The 21,635-nt window shown below is 40.2% G+C and overlaps 1 protein-coding gene across 1 annotated transcript in view; it reads right to left on the bottom strand.

Moving 5' to 3' along the window:
• NEK10 (NIMA related kinase 10) overlaps window positions 1–21,635 on the bottom strand; it is a 117,137-nt gene that overhangs the window by 75,582 nt on the left and 19,920 nt on the right. The window contains exons 13-21 of the mRNA XM_060248807.1: window positions 21,332–21,393; window positions 20,421–20,498; window positions 18,812–18,876; window positions 16,820–16,922; window positions 16,303–16,431; window positions 15,394–15,531; window positions 10,618–10,663; window positions 9,321–9,442; window positions 7,917–8,019 (exon numbers count right to left, since the gene is read on the bottom strand). Of these exons, the coding sequence (XP_060104790.1) occupies window positions 7,917–8,019; window positions 9,321–9,442; window positions 10,618–10,663; window positions 15,394–15,531; window positions 16,303–16,431; window positions 16,820–16,922; window positions 18,812–18,876; window positions 20,421–20,498; window positions 21,332–21,393 (846 nt within the window). The remainder of the gene's footprint in view (window positions 1–7,916; window positions 8,020–9,320; window positions 9,443–10,617; window positions 10,664–15,393; window positions 15,532–16,302; window positions 16,432–16,819; window positions 16,923–18,811; window positions 18,877–20,420; window positions 20,499–21,331; window positions 21,394–21,635) is intronic.

Raw genomic sequence — 21,635 nt, forward strand, 5'->3', positions numbered from 1 at the left:
TAACACATAAAAAGACAGAACTGAGGAACGTGCCAGAACAAGTAGCACCTTCAAGTGAAATTCAAATTAAGATTTAAGATGTGATGTTCTTTCAGTGACCTTTTGCACCATTTGTGACTTGGAAGATTTGTGACTGAAAATAACAAGAAACAGTGTTTGTTAATAGCTTCTTGTATTATAGATGTAGCAGCCACCTGGGATGGAAAGGCTTTTACACTTGTCTACTGCAAAAGATGGAATGTTCCAAGTGTAATTCAAACATATTTTGGCAGTCTTGAAAACCAGCAGGCATTCTTCTGACCCACTGTATTCGTTATTCATTTATACCCCACCTTTCTTTTCAATAGGGATCCAAAGCACTATACATCATTCTCCTTTTCTCCATTTTATCCTCACATCTACCCTGCAAAGTATGTTAGGATGACATAGTGTGACTGGGCCTTCCATGTCACTCGTGGTGATTTGAATCCAGATCTTCCAGCTACTAGGAGCCCCATGGCACAGAGTGGTAAAGCTGCAGTACTGCAGTTCAAGCTCTCGGCTCATAACCTGAGTTTGATCCTGGTGGAAGCTGGGTTCAAGCAGCCAGCTCAAGGTTTTCTCAGCCTTCCATCCTTCCGAGGTCATGAGTACCCAGCTTGGTGGGGGGAAAGTGTAGATGACTAGGGAAGGCAGTGGCAAACCACTCCAGAAAAAGTCTGCTGTGAAAACGTCATGATGTGATGTCATCCCAGAGTCAGAAATGACTGGTGCTTGCACAGGGGACTACCTTTTTTTACCTTTACCTTCCAGCTACTAGTTTGACACTTTAACCACTACACCACACTGGCTCTCTCTGGAAGCAGTGGAGTGGTACAGGGTTATCCTTTCTATCAGAAAAATGTCAGATGTGATGGGGGTCTATTCAACACTACACGTCATCAACATGCCTCTCCTCCAATCCTAGGAGCAACTTTGAATAATTTTATATGCTCTTCATGTTTCAAGAGAATTTTTGGTAAAATGAAGGATAAGTACATGCATTTAAAAAACACACACACACAAACAGGACAACGTTTCTGAAGTTTGAGAAGCAAACTTAAGACTTCTAAGTTAAATTGTGATGCTGCTTTTACATGACAAACCTGTTGTAACCATTGTCCTGAAGCTGTCCTCATTCTCAGATGCTGAAGAAAGCAGTTTGGGAGCATAGTCGCTGGTTTGTTCTGATTTGTTCTCATATTGGCTGTATCAAAGTTTATTTTGCAATGTGATCCAACGCTAAACATTGATTTAGTTTACATTACATTTGGCTGTGCATATGTGAATGGATTATTTCTGTTGCAGTACCATGTTTTTCATGACTCTAGGGCATTGGTAGTTGATTGGTTTTTTAACCTATTTTAATGATCACCTACGTTGCAAAATGTAAGAAATCTACCAAAGCAAACTGAGCAACTCTTCAGGCACGCGCACCCTAAAAAATAAAAATGGTGCTGGCCTTCCAAATATCACACAAAATAAGAATTATTTTGTTGCCTTTCAGAAAACAGCCATTATGAGTCTTTACTAGTAATCTAAAAAACCCACAAATCTTAGACAGACTTTAAGGGTAAAGGTAGTCCCCTGTGCAAGCACTAGTTGTTTTCGACTCTGGGGTGATGTTGCTTTCACAATGTTTTTACGGCAGACTTTTTACGGGGTGGTTTGCCTTCCCCAGTCATCTACACTTCCCCCCCAGCAAAGCTGGGTACTCATTTTACCGACCTTGGAAGGATGGAAGGCTGAGTCAACCTGGAGCCAGCTACCTGAACCAGCTTTCGCTGGGATCAAACTCAGGTCGTGAGCAGAGGGCTCCAGTTGCAGTACTGCAGCTTTACCACTCTGCACCACGGGGCTCGTATAGACAGGCTTTAATGGTACTCAAAACATGTATTGCAGACCATTTGGTAAAACATGCAGATAAAAAGCAGGATTATAATGATGGCACAGTTACAATGGATAAATCTGGAGAAACCCCACAGTCTTCCCATCTCTCTCTTTTGTTTAATGCTGATGTTTTTCAAGTGCTATTTTTGGCATGTTTCAAAAGCAGTTCCAGTCCTCTATTGAGAGAGGCTGAATAGGTGCAGTAGTGAAAAACAATGCAAGAGCACCATTCAGTGGATGTATGCTTTAGTGCAACTTTGCTCTTGTTTTTTTTTTAGAAATATAGTGCATGTACATTTTAAGGTGTAGAAACAGAATCATCTGAATATCTTATTGTATTAGACAGGTGTGGCTACTCTGTTTTGTTAGCACGGAGAATTTTTAAAATCTGTATGTGCATGCTGAGGAAAACTGAATTAGATTTAGATGGAGGAGTGAAAATTCATTGAAGGAACATTAAGATATGCATATGACACCACATCTGCAGATGACACCACATTTCAGGCAGAAATGAAGACTTGAAGCAACTACTGATTTAAGGTTAAAGCGGAAAGTGCCAATACAGCATTGCAGCCAAACATCAAGAAGTCAAAAGTAGTGAGTACAGGATAATTACACAACTTTACGGTTGATGATAAAGAAACCAAAATTGTAAAAGATTTTCTATTCATTGTCAGCCAAAAAGGAGACTGCACCCAGGAAATTGAGACTGGGAAGAGCATCTATAGATGAGCTAGAAAAAAATCCTTAAGGGTAAGGATGTCTCACTAGCAACCAAGATCAAGTTAATTCATGCCATAGTACTTCCTGTTTCTATGTATATGTGTGAAAGTTGGACAACGAAGAAACGCTAACAGGAAGAAAACTGATTCATTTGAAAGGTGGTATTGGAGGAATTTTATGAGTATTGTGGACTGCCATAAAGACAAATAAGTGCATTCTAGATTAAATCAAGCCTGAACTCTCCTTAGAGGTTAAAATGACTGAACTGAAGCTATCATACATTGGCCACATTATGAGTAGACAACATTTGCTGGAAATGACAAATAGTGCTAGAGAAAGCTGAAAGAAACAGGAAAAGAGGAAGATCCAACTTTGACAGGTCATTTCTAGCCACTGAAGGGACCCGTACAACCTCCTGTGATTTTTGAGGACCAGGTTTATTTTAAACTATAAACCTTTTCCCTCAGAAACCAGGTGTTCTAAAACTAGCAAGTATCTATGCTTTGAGTTTGCTGCTGTGAGGTACATTTTGTGGTTCACATGTAGAATATGGAGGTCACTAAGGAAGGAATTGATGGATTATTTGGATTAGCAGAGTGCTCAAGGCACATAACACAGCAGAGTGTTTCTGGTGTGTGCACTGACAAGAAACAAAGTTATGCATAGGGTCTCATAGACTGCAAAACTAGTGAGTCCTTTATTGTAAAGAGCATCATTCTAGACAGGATAGAGTAGAGAAAGGATTCTAATCTAGTCCAACTAGATAGGGTGGACAGAGATGCAGAAAGCATATCCTGCCCTCATGGTGGCAAGATGGAGAAGAATAGCATAGTGTGGCAAAGTGATGTCAGACCAGAAGGAAGGAAGGTTCCCTGAGAGCAGCAACCTACACATCAAAGGGAAAGCAACAGAGCAGTAGAAGGGAAGGATGATAAGATTCATGGCCAATCCATCTCTCTGACTCTTTATAGTTCCCCTCTGAAGTCTGAGGCTAAGAGACAGCCCATAGTCCTCCACTTCCAAAAGGAATTATATATTAACATTGAGGAAGATTTATTCATTTACAAGTAGGTTTCAGGGAACAGATCAGCAGCACAGGCCTCCAGATAGCCAAAAGAGAAACCTCAGCTTCAATTTTCTTTAATACTTTCCAGCATAAACAGGTTTTTACTGATTAGCTACTAGGCTGGATCCTTACACACAGGAGTCCACCTATATTAGCCTGCCCTTTCCCAATAATCAGACTAAATGGCGCAAAGTCTGCTCATTGCCAAAGACAGGCCTAACCGTGAGGTACTCTGTTCTCTCTCAGATGTAGAGCCAAACCATTCTGCCACATTAGAGCCACCCCTTCACTCTGTCTGCTCTTTTCCTCAGTCAGACCTGAGCTCTCATTGCTTTCTCCCTGAGGCAGAACTCAATCCATCTCCTGTTATGTCTCCCTCCAATATTCCACCCTCACCCAAAGGTGACAGGGTGCTGGAATAGCACTCCCATACTCTTGAGTGAGTGGCTGTCTTCCCTTTCAGTGGCAGGACAGCTTTCTGTCCACCACACCAACATGAGATGGATTGACTCAATAAAGCAAGCCATTGCCCCTAGTTTACAAGACTTGAACAAGGTTATTGATGATAAGATGTCTGAAGGTCATTAACTCATAGGTCATCACCATAAGTCAGAAGTGACTTGATGCACTTCACACAGGGCTACAAAATATGCTTCCTGATACCCGAATCAGCTTTTAGAGTTAGCAAATTTTCTTCCATTAATCAATCAAATATGTTTGAAGGAATGAGCAAACGCACCCACAATCACATGTACACTTCCAGCAATGCCATAATACAATGCAGCTGTAATGGCCCGCCCCACGTCTGTGACCGAGGTTGTGGACTGACAGTTAAAATGATGGCCCAAACAATTACAAAGGCCAGGCCCAAAACAAGAGCCTGGGGTAGTACTGCCACCAGACTGAGTAATGCCGAGTCCTGAGGCCCCCAGTCAAGCCTCTAACTCACTGGGACTATACTAGGGAAGTCCAAGCCACTTCCAAGTAGCAAGGAGTTCCCTAGACAAAACAATATCTTTTTGGTAGTCAGGCAATTTCCGAGGCCAATGGGTAAGATTTTGGCAAAAAGTGTTGTAACCCTCCAAACAAAAGACAAAAGTCTCCTTTTTATTATGAAACAAAAAAAAAGTTTAATTAAAGAACAAACAAGATAATTAACATTAGGAGCTGTGAGCCAGAAAATAAAAACGTTGTGAAATATACTTATCTATAACAATTCAGCAGATTCCACATTACACAGTCAAGGGAACAAAAATCCAATAGAGATCCAAAAGTAAAGCCCTCAGCAGGATACGGGACCCAAAGATAGTTAGCTGGTTCAAATGGCAAAAGGAGAGTAGTTCCACACCAACACACCCGGCATGGTTCCCAACTCCCAGCAGCAAGACAAAGAAAGTTGAATTTTTTTATCCCTATAGGACCCTCATGGGGTAATTCTAACAATCCAATGAAAAATCAATTAGGCCTTCTCTTTCCCTCTTGGCCGGCCAATTAAAAGTCAGGTATATTACATCAAATAGACTAATCATGGCCAGCCTGCAGTAATGGTCCGGATGTATCTCAAGGCAAAAGAACTCTAATTTTAAGCTAATCAGGGAGACAGCAACAAGGCGACTCCCCTCTATTCCCGGAACAATAAATTTCACAGGTGCGGGTAATCTCAAAGCCCACACTAAATCAACATGACCTTTTTCATTCCAATTTCCTGGGCCTTGCAAGGAAAATTTCTCCCTAGTAAAAGCTTAGAAGCGGCTCCAGGCCTACTCGAATCAAAAGCCAAGTGGAACCATTGTTGTTGTTTTTTATTTGGCTTACAGCATTACAGCAGCTGTATCTTTTTCCATGTTTCATACTTTGATGTCATTAACTTGCATAGGCAAAATAAATTAGAGGTAACAGAGTACCATTCTTTACATCTGAATGATGCTTCTGAATAGACCTAAAGCAATATATGTGAGTTTTCCTTCTGATTCACATACAGATCCCATTCCTTCAGCTTATAGTTCTTATGCCTTATTTTACTGATTTGCTTTGTTTTCTTTCATTTCCCTCCTGTCACCAGCCCGCTTCCTTAGACTCACAAGGCTTGAGTATGTGATGCAGTGACTGAGACATAATCAATTCCTGCAACTGACTTCCTTGGGTCACCTTCTGTCCCAACCTCAGGGGCCAAGAAAAATCTGTATCTATGTGTTTACAGGGCTTTTTTGTAGAAAAAGCCCAGCAGGAACTCATTTGCATATTAGGCCACACCCCTGACATCACCATTGTTTAATGCAGGGCTTTTTTGTAGACATAATCAATTCTTGCAACTGACTTCCTTGGGTCACCTTCTGTCCTAACCTCAGGGGCCAAGAAAAGCCTGTATCTATGTATTTACAGGGCTTTTTTGTAGAAAAAGCCCAGCAGGAACTCAATTGCATATTAGGCTGCACCGCCTGACAGCAAGCTAGCTGGAACGGCATTTCTGTGCAGTCCTGCTCAGAAAAAGCCCTGTACAGTATTTACATTTAGAACTTTGCCCTGATTTTTGGCTCAAAAACAGAGAAAGCAAATTTAAATAAAACACAAAAAGATAAATACATTTAAATATTTATCAAATAATACTTGAAATATAGCAAAGTAAATGTGAGGCAGTGTGAGCCAGAGTGTCAGACTAGGGTTCAAATCACTCAGCTATGAAGTTCACTAGCTTTTCTGTCAGCCTAAAGCACCTCCCAGGTTTACTGTAAAGATAAAAAGGAATAGAGGAAGATATGGAAGGAAGAACATGCATGCAGTCCTGATCTCTTTGGATCAAAGAGTAATAAAATGGAATAAATAAATAAACTTGGCCACATGATCCAACCCCAACCACAGTGCAGGCACAGAGATACTTCAAACACAATACATACAGTGCCTAGGTAGTTTACGGTTTCTAGAAACATTCTAATACAGTCTACTGGGGTTTAAGCCCCACTACATTTTTTAGAAATATACAAGCAAAGCAAGCAATTCCCACAAACAGTTCAATTCCAGTTTATGGTATTTAGCTAGTAATGGGAAAAAGCCTTAAGACAGTTTTTCAAAGTCTTTTATAGTAAGTGCATAGTTACTTAAACACATGCTCTAAAGCTCATAATCACATTCTTTTAATTATTCATGGAGCCTAAATGAGGAATGGGAACATTCAGAAAGATCTTCTGCCCCAAAGGAAGCAAAGTTAATGTTTTTTCCCCCAAAGTGCTTATTTGTTCTTCATCTACAAAATCATTACTATAACATACTAAATTGACTCACACAACCATCTTTCACAGACACATGGCTGACTCAAATCAACAAAGTAATTGAAAGAATTGTTTGAGAAATGGCAACAGTAGCAATATACTGCTTAGCGCAAATCTCACCCCACAGCAGGCATTCCATGTTTTTGAACGTTCCAAACAGATATATAAAAGTGCTGTAACTAATGGGTGGTGTGATTGACTTATACAGAATATAGCAAAACCCTAAGATAGTTCAAACTTCCATATCCTTGGAAGGATACAGGTGGAAATACGGGAAACTTGCATCCCCTTTAGAATTGCTAGAATCAATATTTATGTAACTAGATCAGTATGATAACAGAACATACATTTCTCTCCTATACCATAGCCCTCACCATCCTTCAGGAATTGTTGTTCTTATCCTGACATGGCAAAGTCCAAGATCCATGTAAATCATGATAGGAGACATGTAAAGACAAGGGCTTCCCATTTTCTTTTAGAAACAGGGTAGCATTTGATGCATGAATCAATTCAGAGGTGATGTAGCGGCTAGATGATCTTATAGAAGTAATCTTGAACTTCTTGGAGGATGGGCAGTATAGAAATTGCCACAGATGTACTGCGGCAAATCTCTGTTCATGAACAAAGTATTTTCCTTCAAAGAAGAGGACAAGCAACACTTGCACAAGAAGTACACCATAATTTTTATTTTATACTAGCAGAAACTCTGGATAACTAATACCAGGATAATTTAAAAACCACATCTGTAACTCCAATAGATTTACTACTTATCATCTGCTGAAAAGTGTACACAGTAAATAGGCAAGTGGTACACAGTACTATCTGAAAAGAAAAAGGTTTAATATGTGAATATATTTTAGAAATGGTTCAATGTTTTCATTTATTCCAAGTTTACTAGTCCAGAATAAAAAGAAATCAACTCCTACTGCTAGCATTACAAAATTAGAACTTACTGATTTTTACTTTATCCTTATCTCCCAGCATGATATTGTTTGGAGTGAGATCTCTATGGATAATTCTCTTCTCTTTGTGCAAATACCGAAGAGCTAAACACAGCTTTACAACAAAGAAAAACCTTAATATAAATGCAAAGAAAACCATATATACTGGTGACTATCAAATGGTAAGTTTAGAACCTAGCACTGGAGAACCAAGTTTTGGGGGTGGTTGCATGGAAACTCTAGAAACAGTGTGGCCTCAAAATGATAATTGATAAGATAATTTTTAGGATGGCATGAAACTGACTGAAGACCATAGTTTGTGTAACCAATAAGCACATCTTTCTCCAAGAGGTCCCAATAAAATTATTCATTTTTGGGAGTCCTTCAATGAATTGTATCTGGGATATACAGGGGGCAAAGCTGGCTTGCTCCTAACAGTCTACTGTGTTGCTGTACAAAGTATAAAAAAAACCCCTAAATGTGCACTGTAACTCCCCAAATGAAGTAATGTTTTACATAAAATTTTGTCAATTTTGCTGCTGCTTTCAAAGGCAGAAAATGAAACACACAAAATGTTATCTTCAGTTCAGCTGAAAGGCTAACCAAAGTCTTAATGCAAAGTCTGAAGAACTCTTTTGGTTTTGCCAAGCAAGTGGTCTTCTGAGACTCTGCCCTGAGATTTTAGTTCAGCTTGCTACAGATAAAGGGTCTTGGAGACCCAGGATGGTGCAGTGGTTAGCGAGTTAGGCTTGCATTTGGGAGACTCTGGTTTCAACCCCACCCTGCCAGGGAAGCTCACCAAGTGACCTTAGACCAATCACTCGCTTTGAGCTAACCTACCTCACAGTGTTTTATTGTGAGGATAAAAAGGAGCAGGGGGAACAATGTTGAAAACCACTTTTGAGCCCCATTAGAATTTTCAGTCTGTCTGAAAACAAAATAACTTAAACTTACTTGAGCATTAGGGCTTGGAAATGTTTTCCTGACATAATTTATCATGCCACAAGTGCACAAAAGCCCAGCATGGCACACTGTGCAAAATGCATGTTAGGAAAAATTAAAAAGGTTCTCAAGAGGTCATAAGCAGCTTCTGTAAAGCTCAAACTGCTGTGTGCCCATCCTCATCCAAATGATGCCTCTAACACCTACACAGCTACATTCTACAGAGTTATCACTTCTGCAGTCTCCGCACTTTACTGCAAGACAAAATACAACTTCATAGTAATTAAATCGTATGACTTGAATGGCAGGAAGACTGTCATGCTATAGAGCAGCAAACTTTAATGGCTACCAGTGAAATGTTTTAGGTTCAATGACATAGTTCTATTCTACCTTGGGAACAATAAACATAACTGAATCACTGTCCTGGAATCAAACTCTATACAACGAAAAATTAACATAAAATCAGAGCCTTACTTGAATGAATATATTCCATATTCTATCTTCAGTAAACTGCTGTTGCTTTTCCTTCAAAGAATGGAAATGTTCTCCCAGTGGTGCCCCTTCTATGAGCTCCATTACTATGTACAGCCTGTCATCTATACACAACAAAATAAAATAGCAGTAGTAAAACAATATTCCATTTCTGCATGCAGTAGCTGACTAGGGAACATTACACTATAAAAACTGTGGAATTTAAGCTAAAGGATTCTTATAATCAGAACTGGCTGGCCATAATTACAACAGGAACACAATGGAGTAAGGATCAATGGCCTCAAAAGGAAAAGATTAGTCTGCTAACCAATGTGCCTTCTAAAACTCCCTAAAATTAAAACACCTCTTTACGGAGGCTGTATGAAATATTAAAAATGATTGTGTCCACTAGATAGGGTGTCTGGCTAGTCACCACATGAAATAGGCTAGAGGTGGTAACAGGGGGCAAAGACTTTGTTCCTGGATTCACTGTTTAAACTGAAAGCACCCAAGACAAGGAGTTCTTCTGACTTCAAGAGGGTCCCCCTCTCTTGTGGGATAACCAGTACATCAAAGAATCTGAAATAGACCTGACATCTTCAACACTAAAGAACACACAGCTAGATGTCTCCATCTCTGCAGCTTTTGATTTGTCAATTATCCATCTAAGCAAAAAAGTATCAGCAACCTCTAATGACTATATGTGGGAACCTGAGAGATCAAGTCTGTTGTTTGACAGAACTGAGAGCCAGCAGTGGTTAAGAGCAGCAGATTCTAATCTGGAGAACTGAGTTTGATTCCCCACTCCACAAAAAAAAAAAAAAACTGTTGGGTGACTTTGGGTCATTCACAGGTCTCTCAGAATTCTCTCAGCCCCACCTACCTTTCAAGGTGACTGTTGTGGGGAGAGGAAGGGAAGGCGACTGTAAGTCTTTTGACTGCATTTCCTGAGTTTTGTTTACTTTTTGATTTCTCAGATCATAGTACTGTAAGTTGCTTTGAGACTCCTTAAGTTAGAGAAACCTCCTCCTCCTCTGGATATTGGGTTATGAGTGGTCAGGAAATAATTTACATCCTTCATACACACTCAAGATTCTGGTGCAAGTTTAAAAACTCTGGATCCCCATTATATATTAAAATTCAGTTAAATTACTCAATGTCCCCCAATAGCTATAGCTGGAACAAAAGCTTCTTGATGATGTTAAAATGACTTAGGTCCTATTTTTTAAATTTTGTATTGGAAATCTTTTATATGATAACTAATTAGTTTAAGAAAGTTGTCTTGTAAAGATATACTTACTTTCTAAGAACGTTCTGTAATATCGGACAACATTAGGGTGATAAAGCTACGATAAAATAATGTATATAGTCAGGGTTAGATGCAACATTCATGTTTATAAAATCTACAAAAAGATCCACTCATGGCAAGATGAGGAGAGAAGCACAAGTGCAATGCAATTGCTGCTACTGGAATAAAAAAACTGTGACAGGAACTTAGCAAGATAAAACCATTTTATCTCTCTTTCATTATACTGTTTGTTAACACTTTACAGGGTCCTTTCAATAACTCAGTTTCCCTTTCACAACCTTTCCCATTCCCTTTATGTTGTCACTAAATTTAGGGTTAGTTACTTCTGGGGTATGAATGTGGTGAGATCTTTCTCTCTAAATTTTTCATATATGTAGATATAGAAAGATAAATATAGAAAGAAATATGTATAGATACACCTAGACATATTCTCTCTAGACATACATGTACACACATATATGAATATCTCTGCAACAGCAAGTAATGTTGCAATTGACTTTCACAATGCAACCCTAAGCACACATACTTGAAATCTGTGAAACTCCAAGTAAATTTATCTATGGATGCAACATTAAAAACCCTAGCCTATAACTGGTTGTGCTATTTCTGTAATCTCAGAAAGAATCAAGTTCTATTCTTCTACTCATCAAGCTACACCCTAGAATTAAAGTTTACCATGCTGGTCACCAAAGTTAAGAAATGACTGTGCCACTTCAGGAGCCACAGAAAGAACTAAGCATTAATGAGTGATCAATTCTAGATGGGGGAAAGGAAAGGAATGTATGCAAAAAGAATAAAGATGTTTAAATTTCTATGCTCCCTATTTTATGGAACAAATGCAGTTTTATGCAGTTTCCACATTTTAAAGCTAACGCTACAAACAATAGAACCAGAAGTGTTCCATAAAAGAAAAGAACCATAAAAGGTCCCCTTAGTTACAATTCTTTACACGAAGATTGCAAAACAAATGAGTAATCAACTTGGAAAATAAACAGAAACAATTCTATTTTGATAGAAAGTTACAGGCAAAAAAGCACATTACTTGCAGATCAGATCACCTACTTCAGCATTTCAAATATCAGAAAATGTTATTCCAAAACAGTTCTTTTTATTGCATTTTCTGAGTTTCATTTACTTTTTGATTTCTCAAATCATAGCCTAAAATTAAAATTATTTTGCTGGCCACTGAAGTAAAAAAAATTCTCAGTTTTGTACATCATCACATTGGGCATTTGAACTGTCATCACAAACTTATTTTGCCCTATATCTTTATATGGTTTTATGTTTTTAACTTCTTACATTGTATTGAACTAAACTGTGAGCTGCCCTGAGCCCCGAAGGGGGGTAAAAAAAAATCTAAATAAATATTCATTCACTCTAATACAAGTTCTGTGGACCACTGTGATACATGCCTGTAGTACACGTGTGTGGTTTTCCTTATTCTTCAATGGTAAGAGCTCTTCCATGTACATGGCCAATTCCTTCACAGAAATGAGGGGTTAACTCAATGAAGGCCCAAAAACTCTGTGTCTGAAGGTCTCACAACCATCAGATCTGAAACTTCACCGTGTTTAGTGTAAAGAGCCAGTTGATTCCCCACTCTTCCACATGGAGCTGTTGGTGTGACCTTGGGTCAGCCACAGTTCTTGCAGAGCTGTTCTCTCAAGAGCAGTTCTCTGAGAGCTTTCTCAGCTCCACCTACCTCACAGGGTGTCTGTTATGGGGAGAGGAAGAGAAAGGAGATTGTAAACCGCTCTGATACTCTGTATGAAGGGCGGGCTATAAATCCAATCTCCTCCTCATCCTTCTTAATCCAGTGAGATCAAAGAATACTTAATAACTGTGCATACTGAAAACCATCATGGTGTAGTCATTCAACTGTTGGTGTAGTTGTTCAACTGTCATTCAACTCTAGGATGTGAAAGACCCATATTCAAAACCATACTCCGCTATGGAAGCTCTCTGGGTGACCTTGGGCCAATCACACACTCTGTCTAATCTACATCACAGGGTTGTTGTGAGGATAAAATGGAGGAAAGAAGAATGGTTTGTGTCCTCATGGAATGAAAGGCAGAGTACAAATGAAGTAAATACATATATAAATGAAAATGGAAGCTTCACTAATTCTAACTGTCTCTGGGTTGGTCCAGTTACTAGGCTACTGATGTTCAACTCAGCTAGTGTTGCTAGCCCTAGTGAAGACAGCTGCCAATGCCTTCTTTAAAAACACTGTGTTTAACATGAATACCACGAAGAGGACACAATCTATGTTGGAACATCTTTATTGTAATCCTTATTTTAAAAATCCATACCCTTACAGCAATTGGGGGTTCTTAAGGCTTTAAAAAGGGAAAAGGTTTTATAGCTGCGGGATCCCAGGCCCCCTGGCGATTCCTTGGATGACCTGGTGGAGTCCTGGAATGATAGACTCTCCAGAGCCATCGAAGAGATCGCACCTAGGCGCCCTCTGTGCCCCCGTTTGAAGTCGACACCCTGGTATAACAAAGGGTTGCGACAACTAAAACGGAGACTTAGACGGCTAGAGTGGCAATGGCGGCGTACTCGAGATGAGGCGACTCGAACATCTTATAGAGAGATTATGAAGTCCTATGAGGTGGCAATCAAAACCGCAAAGAAAACATGCTTTGTGGCTGAGATTGCGTCCGCAATATCGCGCACGGCACAACTATTTAATATAATTCGGAGTTTAACAACGCTGCCTCAAGGCAGACTAAATTCTAAAGAATTGGAGATTGGCTGTGAAGCTTTTGCGAATTTTTTTGCGGACAAGGTCGCGTCGCTCTGCCCTGACCCCCCTGCCATATTAGAGACAGTTAGCGAAACCGAGGCTCTGTGCCTGTCTTCGGATTGTGTTCTGGATGGCTTCAGCCCTCTCAGCTTGGAGGAAGTTGACAGGATTCTCTTATCTGCATGCCGAACAACTTGTAAATTGGACCCATGCCCCTCCTGGCTTATTAAATCCTGCCAGAGGGAGCTTAGATATCCTGTACGGGATATCATAAATAGATCCCTGACGGAAGGGCATTTTCCAACACCGTTTAAAGAGGCGGTGGTCCGTCCCCTCTTGGAAAAAACATCATTAGACTCGGCCCAATTGGCACATTATCGGCCGGTCTCAAATTTGCCCTTTTGGGGCAAATTTATCGAGAGGGCAGTGGCGGTGCAGCTACAGACTTTCCTGGATGATGCTTCCGTCCTCGATCCCCTTCAGTCCGGCTTTCGCCCGGGCCATGGGACGGAGACGGTGTTGGTTGCCCTGGTAGATGACCTGCAACGGCATCTGGATCGGGGCGGCTCGGCGGTGCTGATGTTGTTGGACCTATCAGCAGCGTTCGATACGGTCGACCATCGGCTACTGGCCCGCCGCCTCGCCGACGCAGGGATTCAGGGGTTGGCCTTGCAATGGCTTTCCTCGAAGGTCGGGTACAGAGGGTCGCTATTGGGGATGAGCTGTCCCGGAGGCGCATGCTTGACTGCGGGGTGCCTCAGGGTGCGGTTCTTTCTCCAATGTTATTTAACATCTATATGCATCTCCTCGCCCACATTGCCTGAAGGTATGGGCTGGGTTGTCATCAGTATGCTGATGACACCCAGCTCTATCTGCTTATGGACGACCGGCCGGTCTGCGCCCCAGAAAATTTGGACCGGGCATTACAGGCCGTGGCCGGGTGGCTCAGGCGGAGCGGGCTGAGGCTAAATCCAGTGAAGACAGAGGTCCTTTGCTTGGGCCGTCGGGGTTCAGGAGGGGAAATCCCCCTGCCAGCTTTTGACGGTGTGCCGCTGACTGCGACGCATAGGGTCAAGAGCTTGGGGGTACTACTGGAGCCTTCCTTAACGATGGAGGCCCAGATAGCAGCCACTGCCAAGTCTGCATTTTTCCATCTTAGGCGGGCAAGGCAGTTGGCTCCCTTCCTAAAGTGTGACGACCTAGCAACAGTGATCCATGCAACCGTCACCTCGAGGTTGGACTACTGCATGCCCTCTACATGGGGCTGCCCCTGTGCCGAACCCGGAAGTTGCAGTTGGTGCAGAACGCCGCCGCCCGGTTGTTATTGGGGCTCCCAAGACGGGAGCACATTTAGCCGGGACTTCGGGCTCTGCACTGGCTGCCAATACTTTATCGAGTTCGGTACAAGGTGCTGGTCATTACCTTTAAAGCCCTATATGGCCTAGGACCTGCCTACCTGAGGGACCGTCTCTCCCCACATGTTCCCCAGAGAGTACTGAGATCGGAAACTCAAAACCTTCTTGTTGTCCCCAGGCCAAAGGAAGCCCATTTGAAATCTACGAGGGATAGGGCCTTCTCCGTAATGGCCCCTTCCTGGTGGAACCAGCTGCCGGAAGAGGTAAGGGCCCTGCGGGATCTTGCTCAATTCCGCAGGGCCTGTAAGACAACCCTCTTCCGGCAGGCTTACAACTAACCGGCACTGAAATTTGAAATCGAGCGTGGTTTTATAAGACTGCAGAATGTTTTAATATTTTAATTATGTAAATTGTCTGAATTGTTTAAATTTTAATCATGTAAATTGTATGAAATGTTTAAACTTTTATGTTCTCATGTTAGAGTTTATATGCTGTAAGCCTCCCTGAGCCACCTGGTGGGAAGGGCGGGATACAAATTACAAATAAATAAATAAATAAAATAAAAATAGTTGTAAGACTTACAATGACTATTGAGCATAAAGGAATTACATTACATTAAACTTCTTTCCTGTTTATTAATAATAACAACAAGCTTAAACTTACCTGTTCCTTAATTATGGTTAACTCAGAGACAATGTTCTTCATGCTACTGTCTCGGTCTTTTTTATTCTTTCCAAATGCTGGATTATGTAAATTGATCTCCTTCATCGCTAGATAATTTTGGCCACTGTGTTTTCTAACCTACAACAAGGCAGAAAAATGGTAGAAATCAACAACAAAAAAGTGGCAAGTTCTGGAAAGCATTTGTTCATTGAAATTATTTATATATTGAAACTAACTGCATTTTGTCTACTCCAAGAAACATATTTTTAATATCTAATGATCTGCCTGACAGGCTCTGAAGCCTCTGTAGCAGAAGGAAAAATACTGCAATATGAGATGCATGGAACTTTGAAAGAACTTAGTGAGAGCTGCATAGAAACTGGGAACTTCAGAGTTTATGCAGCTCCATTTGAGGTGCACTTCCATGCAGTTACTACTGTGTAAATCCACTAAAATGTATGAGCTTAGACTTAGCTCTAGAGTTGCATTGCTGGTGGCTTAAAGAATACCACGTTCAGCATTTATACTCCATATTGTTCACGTACTTCAAATATGTTACAGTAATACTGATTATAAATACCCTGTATATTGCATGCTTGGGGAAAGGGGTGGGGAACAGAGGGATACTGACTTGCCTAATACTACCTAGTAACTTCTTAGCTGAGTTGTGATTCAAAGTGAAGAAGGACTAAGATGATTTTAATTCCAGTAGCACCATAAAGACCAACAAGATTTCCAATGTATAAGCTTTAAAGAGTTCTTTCCATCTGACAAAACATATGGACTATCTTCATGCAGAGGAACATATGGACTATCTTTATGAAGAAAAAATGGGTAAAACAAAATCTGAAAGAATATAGGAAGGTGGAGAGAAGAACATATTTAATAGGTATCAAAAGGCAATTTTACCTTGTAAACACTTCCAAAAGCTCCACTGCCAAGATGATCTAATATTGCATAATTGCCTATGTATTTTGTAGGTGTTTTGTTCTGATTAATGTTTTCAATATTTTCAGCAATTTGATTAACTTCATCCTCCTAGTTATAAAATAAATAAAAAACCTCAGTTTGACTGATGTGACATTTGCTGATAGGATAATGGTTCTGTCTTTACTCATAGCTCTAGCTTACAAAATCCCAAACAGCATCGGCCTATGTGCTTTCGAGACCACTTCCTCCCTTGTGTTCCATCTCAATCTAACTCAGAATACGTTACTGAAGTCATTATTCAACTCTAGTGCTAAGTTCAGAGAGGAAGAGCACATGTGGATATTGTTTGCATGTTATAGCCTAGTGACTTTGTTCCCTGGAGACCTGACTAAGCTCAACCAATTTCCCCAAGACTCATATTTGGAAACCTGATTAAACTGAAAGATGTTAACAGATTTTTAATAGTCTGAACAAGCAACAAACATTTACTACTTACCAATAATGAATTTAGCTTTGATACCAACTCTTCATAAGCACTGATCTCTCTAACATAATGCCCAATATCTATGAAGTTCTCAAACAGGTCTGTGGGAAAGAGTCTACAAAAATGTAAGTTAGCAGACTTGTAGACAGCTAAATAAATTTTGGACTCAATTACATTGCTAATCCTAAAAATAAATGCCTTGCAAAAATAACAGTTTACATCTGAAAAGGCATTTTAGTGCAAATTAGTTGAATGCAATGGCAATATACACTTTAGCAGATTCTTCAAAGGAAAAAGAAGCTGACCACCAAAAACTATACACTGCTTGTAGGTAGTCAACAGAGCTGATTATATGAGCTGGTTATATTCCATTGATACTATTCTTCCAGCAAAAACAGTCAAAAACATGAGAAACCCAGAACAAATGAAACTGTTCAGCAAGCTGTTTCAAAGTTGACAGTCTGTGAAACCTTTACAGTTCTTACTCAGACTTAGCTGTTCAGAATAAAAATACAAAAGGTAGAGCAACTGCTTATATTCTCATATATATGATGATCTGTATGCACTGGAATAGATGACCCAACCTGCTGAAGTTGACTACAGTTGCTCATTTGGACATCTAGATTAGTGCCCAGTAGCAACATAGAAAATGAGATTTTCAGGGTATGAGTTCATACCGCAAAAATCTTGGTTTCTAGGATGCTGCCAAACTGAAATCCAGCAGTTCCACTGTGGACTAACTCCGCAATCCTCTGAAACCATCACCTTTGGGCATGATGGCAATAAAATACCTTCAATTTTATTTGTGCTTCCAACTTAAAAGAGTTCTATGAAGCCAAATAGAACTGAAAATATAAACTTGCTTGTGTCGGCCTATTCTAATGGCATAATGAACACACAAAGCTGCCTTCTACTGGAACAAACCCTTAGTCCAACAAAGTCAGTAAGGTCTACTCAGACCAGCAGCAGTTCTCTAGGGTCTCAGACGGAGGTCTTTCACATCACCTCCTACCTGGTCCTTTTAACTGGAGATGCCGGAGATTGAACCTGGGACCTTCTTGCATGCCAAGCAGAAGCTCTACCACTGAGCCACAACACCTCCAAAGCAGAAGGCTGGTGGAAACACTTCTGCAAGATGGGAGTTCAACTCAGGACCCACTATGTATTAAATGGCAGCAGCAGCATAAGAGGAGGGGTGTGACTCCTCCCATGTTACCCCACCAATGCAGGTCTGCAACCCATCTTAGATTCAACCAGCAGCAGCATGGGCCTGAGAGGTAATGCCAGGTACCAGCAATTCCCACCACAAGCTGCTTCTCTGCTGGTTTGGGGTCCCAAGCACCCACTTGAGTGACTTGGGCAGTGAACTAGCCTTTGAATTATGTTTTCTGAGCAACAGTAATGCTTTAAGGATTCCTGTAGACCTCCCAATTGCAGCACAGTCTATGAATTTCCACACATCTTCCCTTCCTTTCAATGGAAAATGTCACTGCTTGTATATTGGCAGAGATGGACAGTCAGTGCTGCATAGGATCCCCCATCCTAAGGGGCACAGCATTAGGGGTAAGTGCAACATGATACCTCAAGTTTTTAAGTCAGCTCAGCTCCTACTATAGTCCACTAGGTTGGGAACTACTGTTTTATTATACCCCTAATTGAGCTGGCTCAATTACACCCTTCCCTGGCTCTATTCCATCATAAGCCAATTTGGTGACATTTGACAAAGGAATAGATGCCAATTTTTTAAAGCAAACAAAAAGTGACAGTCTCAATATGGAGCTATCAAGAAGAGTCTTATTCCTGAAGTGTTGTTACATTTTCTCTGTAAGAGGCCTTATGGACTACTGTGGCGTATCTTACCACCCAATTTCATTTTCAGTTATTCCAGCCTGAAAACATTGTCTATAATTAAGACTAAAGATAAGTATTAACTTGTGGGCTTTTTGTTGTAAAGCAACTGCACCTTTTTAGAGTATAATCTTTCTTAAAATTTCATTTGCATACCTTTTGAAAAGATGTCTGTTCCTTTCCATGCTGAAAAGAAATCTCAGGGCTCTAAAGGCATAACACTGGAGGAATGGAGAAAATGCTTACATTAAAGGTACTTCCATGCAGGATTGCTAAAGCATTTCATTGCCTTTAGTTTGAACAATCAGCCTAGCAGCTTACTGAGTAAGCAACTGCTTCTAAACCAAGAGGCCTGAAAGCTTGCTCTATTTTAAATGTGGTACTATGAAAACATTTTAATGCCAGAAGAAAACTATTGATTATAGTTCAGAGGGGGCGGGGGAAGGAAATCAAGATCTGCTGCCTCACAACAAGGCACTAACACACCTTATCACCATGCAGCTCTCTTCTTGCAGTTCCTGTTGCACACGGAGGCTGAATAAAACCTTCTCAGTTAGATCAAGGTTCCATTTGTCATGATGGCTGAACGTAGGCACTTTGGTTTGATAAATTTAATTTATACCTCCCCCCCTCCCACACATGGGCTCAGGGCACCTTACAACAAGATCCATCAAAGGATAAATTTGATTTGTCCTCACCTTTCCACCCACCCACCCTGTAACCTTGACTTCTAATCTTAAATCTCAGTTTAAAAGCCTGGCCTGCAGTGGTTAATCAAACTCCAACTTGTGAAGTTTTCAGTCATGTTCTGTGCATGCAATGAAGGAGGAGGATGGAGGTAGGAGGAATGAGAGAAGTGTGTGAGCATGATAGCAAGCTCCATTCGTACATTATCAGTTTTTACAGCTTGACATAACGTCTGATGCAGTCAAACTGACTGTGAAGATGGTTGCTATGAATTGTATTTCACTTCACGCATTTTATTCACATGTAGGCCAGCCACACAAAAATGTCCAAAGATTAGCCCTCACATTCCATAAATCTAGATCCTTTTCTTTTGTTTCTCACGTTACTGGTTGCTCTATTAGAAATATTTCTACATCAGAGAAGTCTATGGTCTTCAGAACTTTGCATTTTTTTCGCAAATGTAATCTGTGAACTTCCTCCAAATTTCCATATACAACTTCTGAGAGGTATAACAGAAAAACAACTGATCAATAATGCTAGATCCCACAATTTTGAATCCATCACTATATTACTTGCTCACATCTTAGGAAAATGGCTACATACTTTAAGCATTATTTGCAAGATCTATTTTATCAAACAAGGCATCATTTGTAAGTGTGTGTATATATATAATTTTTTTGGCCACTGTGTGACACAGAGTGTTGGACTGGATGGGCCACTGGCCTGATCCAACATGGCTTCTCTTATGTTCTTATGCCCAACAATATAAATGTCAGAATGCAGACGCCATGAATGCTATATACAAGACACTGAAAAACAACCTCAGAGTTACGTACCAGATTCAGAAACCATGACAAATAAGTCTCAACAATCTAACACAAAACATTTTAAGACCACAGAGTCTCCAACCTAAAAATGTTTCCAGTGGAGGAACCATTATATCCAAGATAATCAGAAATAAGAGAAAACTTTAAAAGGGAAGCTGCAAAGGCATCTTATACCAAAGCCACAGATAATACAACACCATGCATCACTTTTAAATGCTGTGGCAAGATGCTAATAAAGAAAAAAAAATTACCTGCAATAAGTTTGCTGTTGGAACATTCCTTTGTTTATTTGGTAAAATTAGCTTTGCTATTGTATAGACTCCATTTTCCTGAGAGAATATACATTAAACAAGATAGATTTAGAGTGAAATCAAAAGGTAAACAATAACTTTTCACTATGAAGTTTAATTGTCAAGGTTGTGGAAGGGAATCTATCAATCAATTCACTTGAAACTAGGCATGCAAACCAATGAGTGAGGATGGATGTGATGTATTTGAAACAGGGCCATAAAGAAGGAAAGGGCTTACCTACTTCTTATTGGTCTTCCAAATATTCTTATTTGGTACCCATTCTGGTTTTATAAGGGGCCCAAGAACACAGATATGTTTTTTTCTACTCTTTCTTCTTGCTGTTTTTCTTCCTCTTTAATCTCTGCCTATCAACCCTCATCCTACCAACACTCCCTTTTAATCATGGTCTCTGTTTTCTTTTTCTATTCTCAACTTGGCTCTGTTCAGGCCAGCTCTTTCCTGGTTATCCTTCATGCCTTCTTCCTTCCACTTGAAATTTATAGAATGCCTGCTGTATACTAAACTTCTTACCAGTGTGGTGCTATCCAACCATTGAAAATGAATTTTAAAAAGTATTCCTTATTCTTTTCATATTTCGTGTGTGTGAGTGTGTGTGTGTGACTGTGTGAAAGTGTGTGTGTGAGAGAGAGAAGACGAACCCAACATCATTTGCTTCTCCATTTATGATAACCCTTATGATAATCCTGGGATATAGGTTACACTAAAATAACTGATGAAAGTGAACTGGCCCAAGTTAACTTGTACAGTAGAATGGGGATTCAAACCTGGGTCTTCAAGATCCTAGTCCAGTCCTAACAACTACACCACACTAGCCCTCCAGAGTAAAGGTACTGAGATTAAGACCTCTTACCTGAATGACCTGGTGAGCATTTGTATCATTAAGAACCAATTCAGTAATGGCAGCACAGCAAGCTGGAAAAAACCATTATAAATATGAAATATCTGCTTGCATATAAGCATTGGTTGCCAAAATAATCAAGCCTGTCTTCTGAATTTTAAATAAAATGCACCTCAAACAACTTCGCAGATTACATTTTTACGTGGTACACCTAAAATGTTTTAAGTGAAGTGAATACCTGGAAATATAAGCATGGATGTGACAATTACATGACTGTGTCATTTATTATACATGTACACTTATTATGGAGCTATAA

Source organism: Heteronotia binoei, chromosome 10, assembly GCF_032191835.1.
Source record: "Heteronotia binoei isolate CCM8104 ecotype False Entrance Well chromosome 10, APGP_CSIRO_Hbin_v1, whole genome shotgun sequence".
In the NCBI taxonomy this organism is placed as follows: Eukaryota; Metazoa; Chordata; class Lepidosauria; order Squamata; family Gekkonidae; genus Heteronotia; species Heteronotia binoei.